This window comes from Pelophylax lessonae (genome assembly GCF_965119305.1).
Source record: "Pelophylax lessonae genome assembly, chromosome: 10".
Lineage (NCBI taxonomy): Eukaryota > Metazoa > Chordata > Amphibia > Anura > Ranidae > Pelophylax > Pelophylax lessonae.
Genome location: NC_138777.1, coordinates 146,001,859 through 146,015,137, shown reverse-complemented (window position 1 = coordinate 146,015,137; position 13,279 = coordinate 146,001,859). Strand labels below are relative to the sequence as shown.

The window sequence follows — 13,279 nt, the reverse complement described above, 5'->3', positions numbered from 1 at the left end:
ACTTCTGCGCATGTGTAGCAGGTTTGCTAATCTGACAGAACAGCTGTAGCCAGAAGGCAGCAGCAGGCATGTTACTACACCCAGCTACGTCTTGAATTGCACTGTCATTTCAGCAAAAAACTGAGCGGATTTAAAACAGAAAATTGTATACGCACCTTTCTGTAATTTGTCTTTCCTGGTGCATCTTCATGGCAGCATACAATGGGGTTGTGGCTCCGCCCCCACAACCTGATAGGACTGGTTATCTATGAATCAAAGACAGACCCGGCTCGCAGCATTCTCTGTAACTCTCACCATTTGGGTGGGAATCTGTATGCTGCCATGAAGATGTATCAGGAAAGGAAAATTACGGAAAGGAGCGTATACAATTTTCTGTTTTCCTGGCGCATCATGACAGCATACGATGGGAACTAACTCACCATACGGGAGGGTGCAAGAAAAATTAGACACTCGGCACATCTCTGTCCATAGAGCTGGCACTGCCCTAGTTGAATGTGCTCTTAAGTCCTTCAGAACAGGAGGGTCTTGTGAAGAGTAGGTTCTTTAAATTGTCTTAACATTCTAGGCGATAACTATGTGTTGATGCTGACTGACCCTGCCTTAATCCATGCTGGAACCAAGCACAGATTTCAGCTTTCCTGAATGAAAAGGTAGCTGCCAAGCAGGTCATCAGAGTTAGATCAACATCCAGGAGATGTTGTTCTCTAACTTAACCATGAAAGATGGTAAATTGATTTCCGAGTTACAGTGGAAGGAGAAAGATACCCCATGGATAAAAAGCTCTCTGGGGTTTTAGGACTGTTCAGTCTGGGTAGAATGTTAGGTGAGGCTCCTTGAGTACAAAGCCTGCAGCTCTGACATCCTTTTCACAGAGGTTGTAGCAACCAAAAATATGGTCTTCAGGGTTAGATTGCATAGTGTAGTCAATTCTGTAGGATAGAAATGAGGCCTTGATAGAGCTGAGGAACATAAGCAAGTCCAACATAGGGAACAATGGTTTCCAGGCAGGTCTATACCTTCATGCAAGTCTTTTAAGAATTGCATCACTAAAGGGTTAAGGAATCCCTAAACCCCTGTAAGTGCAGACAAGGCTGAACTTTTAATCATGTTTGAATCTAGGCCCCTGTTCAGTCCCAGTTGTAAGAACTGCAGAACCTTGGCTGGTTTAGGTGATAAGGGACTCCAGGCTTTTGCTGTGTGAGATCTGCATAATTTACCCACATTCTCTGGTAAGTATTATTCATGGAGACCTCTCTGGCTTGACGCAAGGTAGCCACTACCTGCACTGAGCCCCCGTAACTTGGTAGCCTCTGTCTTTCAACTTCCATGCCATCAAAAGTAGTCTCTTGAAGCTGTATGACAAAACTGGCCATGAGAGAGCAGATCCATCATAACTGGCAGAGGCAGTGGTGACTCAGTGCTCAACTGTAGGAGAGAGACACTAAAGCCTCATAAGTCAAAATGGTATAATTGCAATTATTGATACAAGAAGTTCCACTGACAACCTAAGAATTCTACCGTTCCATTGCTGTATAGGCACAGTACAACTCTTGCTTCACTCATAAAAGGAATGAATGACAGAAGGACTTTGAAAACTTCGATCAGTTTGAGAACATACTTTGCCTCATCAGCTTAACATCCCATGACCTTGAGCAGCCTGCTCTTTGAAATGCTTCCCCCAACCTTTCTGGCTGGGGTCTGATATGATAACGTTTGATTCAAAAACAATTCGTTAGTTAAAAAGAACCAAGGATACTCAGGCACTATTCTGCTGGAAGAGACTTCGCTTCCAAATCACCTTTGACTTCCCTTGTGGAAGTTCTACTGAATTTTTTCCCATCGCTATTGCAGACAGTAAGACCTTTGTGAAGGCCCTGGGAGAGGTGTACACACCAAGGGGGAAGCACTAAAACTGGTAGAGGAATTAAGGATGGTTTTGACAAGTAAGTAGGTGTCTGATAAACGTACAGAGCATCCAGTCTCCCAGATTTATCAATAATAGAATTGATTGGAGGTTCCCTATCTTATACAACTCCAACTTTCTTGCTAGTTGAGTTTTTTCAAGTTAAGCACTGGGCACAGATTACCTGTTTTTTTTTTCTTTTTTTTGCTAAGAACAGAGGCGAATCTAATCCTCATCTCCTCTGGGCACTTGGAGCCTTCACAATTGCTAATTTTTCATTTAATCCAGCTACAAACTGGACCAGAATTTTACACTTTTCCATAGAATCTGGTAGCCTGGCTGGCTGGAAGAGATCGGAAGGCGGACATCCCTTAAACTTCCACCAATGTAACACCAATATAGCGGATGTGGCCCACTGATCCTGAAGATTTTCCATCAAGGTGTGTTTGCAAAGCTATACACATGCTCCCCTTGGATGAGTGCACCCTTAAAACGGACTTCCGCTGGTCTTCTAAGACAAGTGCCTTAGATTTTTAAGGCTTCAACAATGAAGATTGGGTACTTCTCCAGTTCCTTTAATAATCTTTTTTCAAGGTCCGTAGGAGTTTGCCTCCTTGTATCTACTTGGGAGTTGCCGCCTGAATGCTTGACCTTTTCTGATTTTTCAGTATTTTTGTCACATGATATTCACCCTGACCTGCTAGTGATCACCCTTGATATGGCTGTATCCTGTCTACTCTCAAATAGATTGGATCCGTTGTCTGGTATTATGCACCAGTTTTATTTTTAAGGCGGGATCCGCTGACCATGGCTTCAGCCATAATGCCCCCCTTGTCGTGAACGCAGGGAACAGTTGAAATACATCAATGGACGTCTACTGACACATCCACCACAGAGTCTCCTGCCAATTTCAGCTGTTACAAAGCTGTTACCACCTTGTCTCTCTTCACGGCCCCTAGAAGGACTTCTTTAAAGGGTAACTCCACTTTCATTTTCAATCTGCAGGGCTGTAATTTTCTGTAAAATGCATGGCAATATGGCTATTTGGAGGTGTTCTGTACACATTCTGTCCCCCTGAAACATAATTTCCTGCTTGAGTGATTAGCTCACTGATTTTCCCAGAAGTCTGCAGGAAGATACAAGTCAGATTTCTGGCATCTACTGCAACAGAAAATTGAATTTTTGGTAAGATACTCCCAATAGGAAATCACGTCTAAAGTGATGCAGACCCTGCCACTTTCCTCAGAGTCATACAGGTGCAGCAGCTGGTTGATAATTATAAAACCACTTCCATTAGACTCACTCAGCCCATGGACTGGTTATTTCTGGTCTGCAGGCATCTGCAGATGCTACAGTATAAAGGAGCACTTCAGAGCTGGGTCTAATTTCGGACTAGAGCCTTCTTGAACACAACCGCAAGGTGACGTGTTTTTCCAGCTGTATTATTGATGCATCCACTATGGGAGGAGACCGCAGCAGGTTGACCTTTAGCTTTTTCTGGGGATACAGTTTTGACAACCTGTTTATACAGGCCTTTTTCTCTGACCCCTTCTATTCTTCCTGGATTAACTCCTCCAGTTGTTCAGTGAAGATAAATTAGTACTTTCTAACATTGTGGAGAGTTTCCTCCACTTCACTCCAGGCAATTGTGTTCTTAACTGCCCTTGCAAAAGGTCATTGGGCAATCGTCAAAGCTTGTGGCCACCCTTTAATGCCTTCTTCTTCCGACAAGCTTTCCAGTTTGGACACCACCTACTGGCTCTGGTTGGAAGTGCTAGGCTTCATGTATCAACTCCTTGGCCGATTCTTTAATCAAGGCGGCTACTTTTCAGACATCCCCTTCTTTGTCAGTTTTCGCTTCCTCCAAGAGGACTTGACATACTAGCTTGTCAGGCAATGACTTTCCACCACAAACGCTGCAACCATTAGGGCTGGTAACCTGTGGAGTTTGTAGACGGGAAACAATAATAATGAAGGGCAAGATGATGACCTTGATCGACATTGCCTGGATGCCTGCACCTAAATGGTAAATGTTCTGGCTTTAAGAAAGCTCCCTCCATCTTTAGGTCCTTGCAGGGCTGTATCCTGCTTGTTCCAGGCAGGACTTGACATATTAGCTTGGCAGGCAATGACTTTCCACCACAAATGCAGCAACTATAAGACCCGGTTCACACTAGCGCGACTTGTCAGGCGACTTGGTCGCCTGCCATAGATTAGCACAGGACCCGTTCTAATAGGAGCGACACAAGTCGCTCCGACTTAGAAAAAGGGTCCTGTACTACTTTGGGGCGACCTGGGGGCGACCTGCATTGACTTCAATGATATGAAGTCCGTGCATGTCGCGCCGAGGTTGCGGTGCACGCTGTGCACCGCGACTTCACAGGTCGCCCCAGCAAGTAGCGTCGCCCCTATGTGAATGGGGTCTTAGGGCTGGTATTCTGTGATGTTTGTAAACAGGGAGCAATGATAATAAGTGGCAAGATGATGACCTTGATCAACATTGCCTGGATGTCTGCTCTTAGATGGTGACTTGTCTTGACTTTTAGAGGGCTTCCTTCATCTTGAGGTCCTTACAGGGCTGTAGATATTGGCTCTCTTTTTCTCAATCTTCACTACTTACCTAATCCCTATCCCTTAAAAGCAATGGGTGGTCTGACTGGGCAGTGTTCCCCATAGAAACGGAGCAAAGCAGCAGACCAAAATTAAAAACAGCATGACACAGTGATCCCAGAGCAAGCGTTGAGAAGGGGATAGGAAGAGCCAAGGTGAAATACCATAAACAGCACAGTGATCCTAGAGCAACACTGAGAACGAGAAAAAGAAAGCCTAGGTGAATGCCATAAAGAGCACAGGAATCCCAGAGCAACACTGAGAAGGAGATAGGAAAAGCTCAGGTGAATGCTATAAAAAGGGAAAACAATGATGATATAAAGGGCTAGCCAGGAAACAGGCCACAGGCTCGCATCACTTCCTGCCTTTTATGCTCAGAGTATACTTGCACTGCTGCAGCCACCTTGGAAACAGCAAACGCCCACAAAAAAAAGAAAAGAGGTGAAAAGCATATAGAAAGCAAAGGGGAAACGCTGTCACATACGTCAAAGCTACGTCAAACGCTGTCACATACGTTTAAAGCTTTCTTTGACAGGCCTGCTCTGCCAGAATGGGGCTCCAACCATATAGCTCATTTAGAGACTGTACAGGAAGGACTTCCATCCAGTAGAGGCTAAACCTGGCTGGGGTGACAAACGGTAAGGGATACCTCATGACTCCAGTCCTGATCAGGTGAGGACAAAAAGGAGAATGCTGCGAGCCGGTCTGTCTTTGATTTATAGTTAACCAGCCCTATCATGTTGTGGGGGTGAAGCCGCTACCCCATTGTACGCTGCCATGATATGCCAGGAAATATAATATATTGGCATCTATGATGCTGTTTTGAATGTTACATTTTAGAAGAAGCTGGACGCCAGCAGTAGGAAGGTGGTGGGGGCCATCTTGGTACACCCCGCACTGGTTAGCTTTAAACCTTTATGCTATGAATATGTAACATGAAAACAGCATGAAAGATCTCAATATACTATATTGATTTATATACGCTCACTTTATTTGTTAAATGACTGTGAAATTTAAGACGTAGCTGGATGTAGTAAGATGTCCTCTGGCGCCCTATGACTGTAGGTGTTCTGTCAGATTACAGGCACAGTAAGTATTTAGCTGACGGAAAGTCACTTTCATTGCCTAAACTGACGGGTCCCCTATTATGACAGAACACCGGCAATAGATTACTTTTTTTTTTTTTTAATCAGCCAGTGGACTAAGGCTTGCTATACACTATACAATTTTCTTGTTCTGCTTTCCTTTAGATTTACCAAAACCATATAATAAGAAGTTAACCACTTCAGGTTGCGCTTACCTTTTAGAAGAAATACTTACCTTGAAAATTTCTCGTCCAGGGCTGCCATCTCAGGTGTGGGCAGCTGAAGCTAGGGCGTCCTCTTTGGGGTCCTCTTCGGTCCCAGAATGCCCTGCACTGGCCTCGCTTGTCAGTTCCGGCGCAGGTGCGTCATCCCTGCACAGCTTCTGGGCATGCCCAGAAGCTGTTTAGCAGGGAATGACGCACTTGCGCCGGAACAGACGAGCGGGGCCGGTGCAGGCGCATTGACTCCTAGGAGCGATGACGTTCATCTCCCAGGAGTCAACGCAAGCAGGAAGTGATGGCGGGCCGTGGCCGCAGAGGGAGGAAGAAGAAGTAAGGTAAGTATATTTTCTTTAAAAACAAGGTAAGTGAATAAAAAAAATGTAATTATCCAATTGTTTTACAGGTAATTTAGAGCAAGCGGACAGTGAAAAAAAAAATTCAGGGTGGAACTCCGCTTTAAGAAAGGAGATATAAGGACCTATGTCAACAGGCTTTGGGCTTGTGTCAATGACACCAGTTTACAGTAATAACAGTTTGAGATACTTTTTAGATTATTCAGAATTGAGACAAATACATTTGACCTACAGATGATCTGATTCTAACCTGCATTTGATCTACCTAAAGTGGGTTTTCCATTCCCGCAAACTTGTATGTGCATGAAAAACCCACTGAACATGAACAAAAGCCTGTCAACACAGGTTCTAAATGTGATTTTATCTCATTAAACTGCACTTTCTTGATGCATCAGGCCCAGTGTGTGCACCATTACCTAATGGATAGATTTACTTCGAAACAATATACACTTGTCTATTTTTGCTTGCCTATGAAATGCAAGTCAGTGAATATTTTGTACATGGATTTGTATAAATGCGTATGAATGCACAATCACAAAGACAAAAATGTATCTGAGAAAAACAGACAAGTATGAATGAGCCCTGAAAGAGTATAGACTGTTTACCTAGTAAATTTCTCTCAGCCTCTTATAATCCCCTGTACCTCAGAGCTCAAACATGGGAAGGGAGGGGCAGCATTCAGAGCCTACCTGGTATGTTGCAGGGCACTTGTGCTGACAAGGGACATTCTAAGAGAAGGGAGCGGGGAGAGGGATGACTGCTGCTTCTATTTCATTGTCCAATCACAGGCTGGGGGCAGGTGTCTGACCTAACTGTGCTGAATCGCTGCAGCAGCAAAATTTCAGGTCAACAGGTTTGCTTTGCTGTCTGGTAAAGCTGTGTAAATCTCAGCACTGGATGAAGAGAAATATAGATCTTTTGTCAAGTAAAACAGCCACCATATATGTATTTCAAATGTGTTTTTTTTTTTGTCTGGAGTTCACCTTAAAAAAATAGTTTTGCTTGAGTGTTTCCATAGCACAGTGGACTTTTTATGTTTAGTATTAAAAGAATGATAAGTTATCCCTATGGAGTTTGCATTCTAGACCTCAAAAAGAACCTGTACATTGGGCACAATTGGACAGTCATATCTTTTTTCACTTTGACTGGACAGTGCATGTAAGTCCTCACAAAGTGTGACACGCTGTTGTCTTAACTCTGTATACTAGTAAGGGACAACATGCAATATTCCAGCCTGTCACATTTTTTTATTCTGTTACAGTCTTTTTTGTTACATACACAATCAGACTGTTAATGTCTGTACCACACAACTTGACTCTGCTGCCTGGTATATTTAGATTCTAGAAGTCAATTTGTACAAAGAGTAATGACTATTTACCAAAATAAAGTGATTATTACTGACATATCAGATTTCTGTTTGTTGAAACCAAACCACTGAAACATGACTAATGAGTGGTTGCTAAGGTCTGCTGCAAAAAATAAAAAAAAAAGTATTTTACCTGGAAAATATTACAAATATTTTATTTTACAGCCTGTTCACATTTGGTTAAGTTTAATAAATACATTTTATTAGATTAGGTTTTAATCATAAAATATGCAAAAGGCTATATTTAAGAAAATATTTTTTACCTTGTATCAGTGCCAGCAAGATATTTAGTGTGATATGTTTGTATCTGATTTGTGTTTTTACAGAACAGGTTCAAGCAATCAAAAATGATCTTGGACCTCCCAGCTCTGTGGCAACCGCATCTGGGTAAGAAAAAAATACTGTATGTCACAGGAGGATTATAGTTTTGACATGTTTAAAGTACACCTTCCTGAGAGAAATATGGAGGCTGTAATTGCTGACCTCTTCCTCTTAAAATGCTGGTTTATTGGCTGCCATTCCAGCTATTTTCATTGATTATCTGAATAACTAACCCATAACAAGTATGCAAATAAAGGTTTTCAACTCACAGCTTTCTTTGACTTTTTGATTTGCATGCTTTTTTGAGGCAATGCATGTACTAATAGATATAAGCATACACCGACATATCAATTAAGCACAAACAACTAAATGTTTTTTTTTTTTCTTTTTTAATGTATTTACTATGCGTCTGTGATGTGTGCACACACATGCACAGGTTACAAGAACAATATACAAGATTTACCTGGAAATATGGTTTTCTATGGATTATACAATTAAGCTTTCAAATATATGCTGGCTAAATTGTGTCATACCTAAATAAAAAACATTTTCTAACGTTTTGGGTGTAACAGCTATTAACATGTCTAGATGTACATACCATGAAGAAATTTAACCTAACTGCACACTGCTATGATTAAAAAAGATTGTAAAAAAAAATTACTTTTCAATAAGATCCTTCAGCTAAGCCCCCAGAGAAGAGATTGAGATGCACTGTAGCGGCCCCTTTGGCATCGAATAAATAACGAGAGGAGAGCTTCTGACGGGTGCAGTACTTTTATTCTTTTGCATCAAAGGTGTGCAGGAGGGTTGAACGTTAATCTCTTGAGCACCGTAAACCATAAGCATAAGCACCATAGCACCGTGAAAACTGTAAAACGACATACAATACATTTGTTTACAGTGATCACCAAAAAGGGGGTTACAAGGTTAATTATGAATGTGAAGTTACAAGGTGGATTACAGTTGTCTGCACACATATCTAAATGACATTAAACATCTAAGGAAACATGGCCACATGCAGGATGCTTTGGATTATCTATACCATATTTAAACTAACAGCATGGACACAATTTATATCTAACAACATATACTTCTATATATAATGCACTCTTACTGCATACCTTGCTCCACTTGCCAAGGGGTGCAAACTTTAAACCTTAGAAATCCTCTCTTTAGCAATCGCCTTTCCATTAAATGCTGCTGACATGCTCTGTATGAAATCTGAGTCACAAGAAAGTTTACCTCAGAGCTAGAGAAGGAGGAGTAGGAGGAGTGGTCTAGTGGTTCTGCTGATTAAACATTCCTCAGGGAACCAAAAGGAAGGCAGAAAGGTTCCACCTGGCAGTAAGTGCTGAACAAAGATTTAAAGTGATAAGCGGACAGTTACATGCACCACCTTTGGCTAAAGCCCACGGTGCTTGATGTGTTATCTCATGCTCTCTTCTTTTCTTGCCAGCAATAGTTGAACTCCACATCACAGTCAGAGCTTTGATCCATATGCAGCCCTGAGAGGGTACAGAATCTGCTTGCAAAGGCAATCTCTTTTGGTGATATGAATACTTTGCTATAATGCAAAACCATGCAAAGCAGAGCCTCTCTTTTTGTTGCGGGTCAATAGTTATACCTTTTGAAACCCTGTCTCACTTTAGGGTCCCAAAGTAGTGCAATAGGGCCTTACTCACAAGTTGATTCCAGATGGATCCTCCAAACAAACATGAGCCGCTTCGACCACTCACTCTTGTAAGCTATTCAGGTTTTCATGGCCAATGACTACACAACCAGTTCCTCTAGGACGGGATCACAAGCTGCTAAATATAATATATATTTTAAGTCATGTCTCTGCATAGGGAGCTAGTTTGAAAATTGTATCCTATCTACACCTAGACAAAGCATCTTCTATGGAGTTAACAAGACCCACGACATGCTTAGCTTTGCATGAAATGTTTACTTGCATACATCTCAATAAAGAGATGCTTGAGCAGTCTCACCACTTCCTCTGACTTAAGTCTAGTACACACAGGCCAAATATTGGTCGATGGGGCATGACAGAAAAATTTCTACCAATCGGATCCCAATCAGATGAGAGCATTGACCGGAGCGTTCTGGCAGGGGGGGCGTCCCCTTGTCAGAACACAATCGCAATGCAGAGGAGATCTCTATACTAACATCGCATGGTTAGTAAAGCGGTGCCTCGGGAGCTGTCAGCTCCTGCTGGACTGAACGAAAAAAAAAACTACTAGTGTCGAATTAAAATTCCCCCTTATTTGGATGGTTTTGTAGCCACAGGACCAGTCTGTATCCCTTTCTGGGCATCATTCCTTTTGCCATTGGCAAAAACATGCTTCTTCTTACCAATTGCTGACACCCTCTATGCTGTACACCTCAACAAGTAATGAATGTGTTCTTGAACTTTGCTTGCAAACCTTTGCTTCAATGCTTTTCATTGTGAGCCCACCAGAGCCCTCTTGACTTGTAAGCTGAGAGTAACTGCCTCCTTACAGGTCTGCTAAATTGCCTCTCATTTGAATGACCTTTACTCTGAAGCAGCCTTGATCAAAGTCAAGGTCCTTGTGGCGAAAACAAAGCCTTCCCTTGCTCACTACCATTTTAAGCCCAAAGGTCCTATCATAATCCGACAAACCGTTTTCCTGTAAAACAACTCTGGATCAATGATCACATCCAAATACCTTATCAGGTATCTTTCTTTTCCACATTTGCAATAAACAATACAACAAAACCCTTATTATATTCCAATATCCCCTTATGCACTTTCTCTGTGCTGCTTCCTGGAAGCTTAGCTTGTACTACTTCCCTTGTGATGTTAAATATTTACGCATACTTGCCCTCTCCTATCGCCTTAACTTATTTCTTACAAAGGTGAAAGTGAGTTGATAATAAAGACACTGCATAAGTGTCCAGAGCCCCGATTGTTTTCACCTTCCCAACTAAATCATTAACCTCCTCTTGCCTTTCTTTATCTAACTAATATCCCCTTTTTAGTCATAGACAAAAGAAATTATCAGAATTGGCACATACACTTATTCTCCAGAGATATCAATATAAAAATCTGACATATCAGAATTAACCAGTTCCATTCGCGATTGGCTATAATATCGCCTTGCCTCACAAGGAACCCAGGCTTTATATTTAGGGATCCTTGGCCATTTACACTGTACTGATCATTTGCAGCCCCTGCCCTACCTCAAACCCCCTATAACAACCTTTGGAGGGAACAGACCAGTCTCTTCCTCTCCTGTCATGTGCCAGACATTGTGGTACCTACACCATTTAGGTCGATCAAACCGAAATTAACCTGTGGAGGTTGAAAAAAATGGAGAGTATCCTATGCAACTTGGCACTGCTCCTTTATGCTCCTTATAGGACCACTTGATCCCTGCAATTGAAAAGATTACCATGGTGCTTATCCCTCTAACTAAAAAACTGTGTGCCTTTGCATTCCTACCCCTAATTTTTATTTTTATTTCATTCTTTTTTATTGAGAGAGAAAAAAAAACAGAGCCTCTTGGGCATAGCCAGGCTCGATACATTTTCCCATTTAATTTAATTTCAATTCTCTTCCTTATTAACTCAAAATTTTCCTATTACAACCTGTAAAAACAAACAACACTACCAAAAAAAAAAAAATAAAGTTTTATTCCCCAGCATATTATCGCTCCATAGCAACATTTCATTATTTCTTCCTATTTCTCTATTTTCACTTTATCTTCATCATACAACTGTATATTACATCAATTTATATTCTTACACCTTCATTCCTACCCTCCTACAAAGCAAATATCTCCCCTAGATGTTTAAGACCTATTTGGGGTATAGTTTTCATTCCTTAATCCCCCCATAGCTGAAGGATAATCTATCCACGCTTATGGTACCGTCGGGTATTATAGAAAAGGGAGCTAAGCCGGGAGCTAAGCCAGGTGCTACTATCCATGGTTCCCACATTTTTTGGAATTTATCTATCCAACAAACCCCTACTCTAATATAACTGTCTTTCGTTTAGTAAGGCATCATTAACTTGTATTCCCCATTCCTCATATGTGGGTGCACCAGAAGACACCCACTTTAGAGCTATCATTTTATTCGGGCTATAAATAACAACCTATTAATAGGTATTTTTACTTCCATTGAATAGCTTTCCTTTTCTAAATAGCCCAGTATACACACCTTAGGGTCCATGTTACGACACCCCAAAGTATGAAAGGGGTTACAGTCGTCTAGGATAATCCACTCCCGAACACCCGGACAGCTATCGACCACTCCAATGCGCTATACATGAAGCACATCAATAATTCCCCCCCCAAGTACGAGACAAGGCTCTGTAGTGAGGTTTGATCGAGAGTAACTCTCTTCTCTTTTATTGCAAGAAACACACACTTATATATACTTTGAGAATACCACATGAACAATGACTGTGTAATTACAGCCAGGTGAGCTCATTAACATGCTTATCAATAGTTTCAGACTCTATTAACATACTGTCCTATTTTAGACAAAAGCACTGAGTTAATCAGTAGACATTCTTTAGGAGGGGGCTGCTGGAAACAATCCCCCCCCTCCATCTGCAGCTAATACACATTGAATTTGCAGATATAGTGACAACCTCTTTAAAGGAATTTGGAGTGTAGCAGCTAAAACATAGGGGAACAAAGTCTTTTAAAGTCTGGTCCATAGTCCAAAGGCAGCAGGCGGGCAACCAGGCTCCTCCAATGCAATGGGGCAAGATTGGTCTCGTCACATCTCTCCCCCTTTCCAAAAAGACTAACAGGGTACCTGACCTCCTCCCGGTCAGTGCCCTCGTTAGTCCAGCAGCCCACCCACAAAGCAGAAAACACAGTACAGCCCACCCACAATAAATGGTCACTACACCTGGGTAGAGGAGAATTTTGTCCATGTCCAGGTGCCTCACCTTGGCTGTGTGGGAGACTGGCAGACTGCCTTGGTGGGTTGCTGAGTGGGCAGAGACCAGCGGTACTCTGCCCTGGTGCCAGCGCTACCACAGAAGTAGCCTGGTTGGAGACGGGTTGTTGGAGGGGGAGACCGACTGTCTCCCCTTTAGATACACCACCATGCTGCTGTGGCAGAAGACCGACTGTCTTCCCTTTGGCTAAACAGCCCTGTTGCTGGGGGTCAGGACCGACTGTCCCTACCCCCTGTGCTGTGAGTGCAGAGACCACGGTCCCATCTGCACTGTTGGGGGGCTTACTGTCTCCCCCTGGTATGTTAAGCTGCTGCTGTGGGATGGAGACTGGGCTCCCAATTCCCAATAGCTCAATCTGCCGCTGGGGGACAGGACCAACCGTGTCTACCCCCTGTAAGTCAATCGGCCGCTGAGGGATGGAGACTGCGCTCCCAATTCCCTGGATATCACTCTGCCAATGGGTAGAGGGGGTAACAAGCTCCTC

General features: G+C 42.6%; 1 protein-coding gene across 2 annotated transcripts in view; it reads left to right on the top strand.

The window, feature by feature from the left end:
• SIPA1 (signal-induced proliferation-associated 1) overlaps positions 1–13,279 on the top strand; it is a 148,967-nt gene that overhangs the window by 89,060 nt on the left and 46,628 nt on the right. The window contains exon 12 of one of the 2 annotated variants that reach the window (XM_082270219.1): positions 7,865–7,925. The exons of the other annotated variant lie outside the window; for it this stretch is intronic. Within the exon in view, the coding sequence (XP_082126345.1) occupies positions 7,865–7,925 (61 nt within the window). The remainder of the gene's footprint in view (positions 1–7,864; positions 7,926–13,279) is intronic. 2 annotated transcript variants of the gene reach the window in all.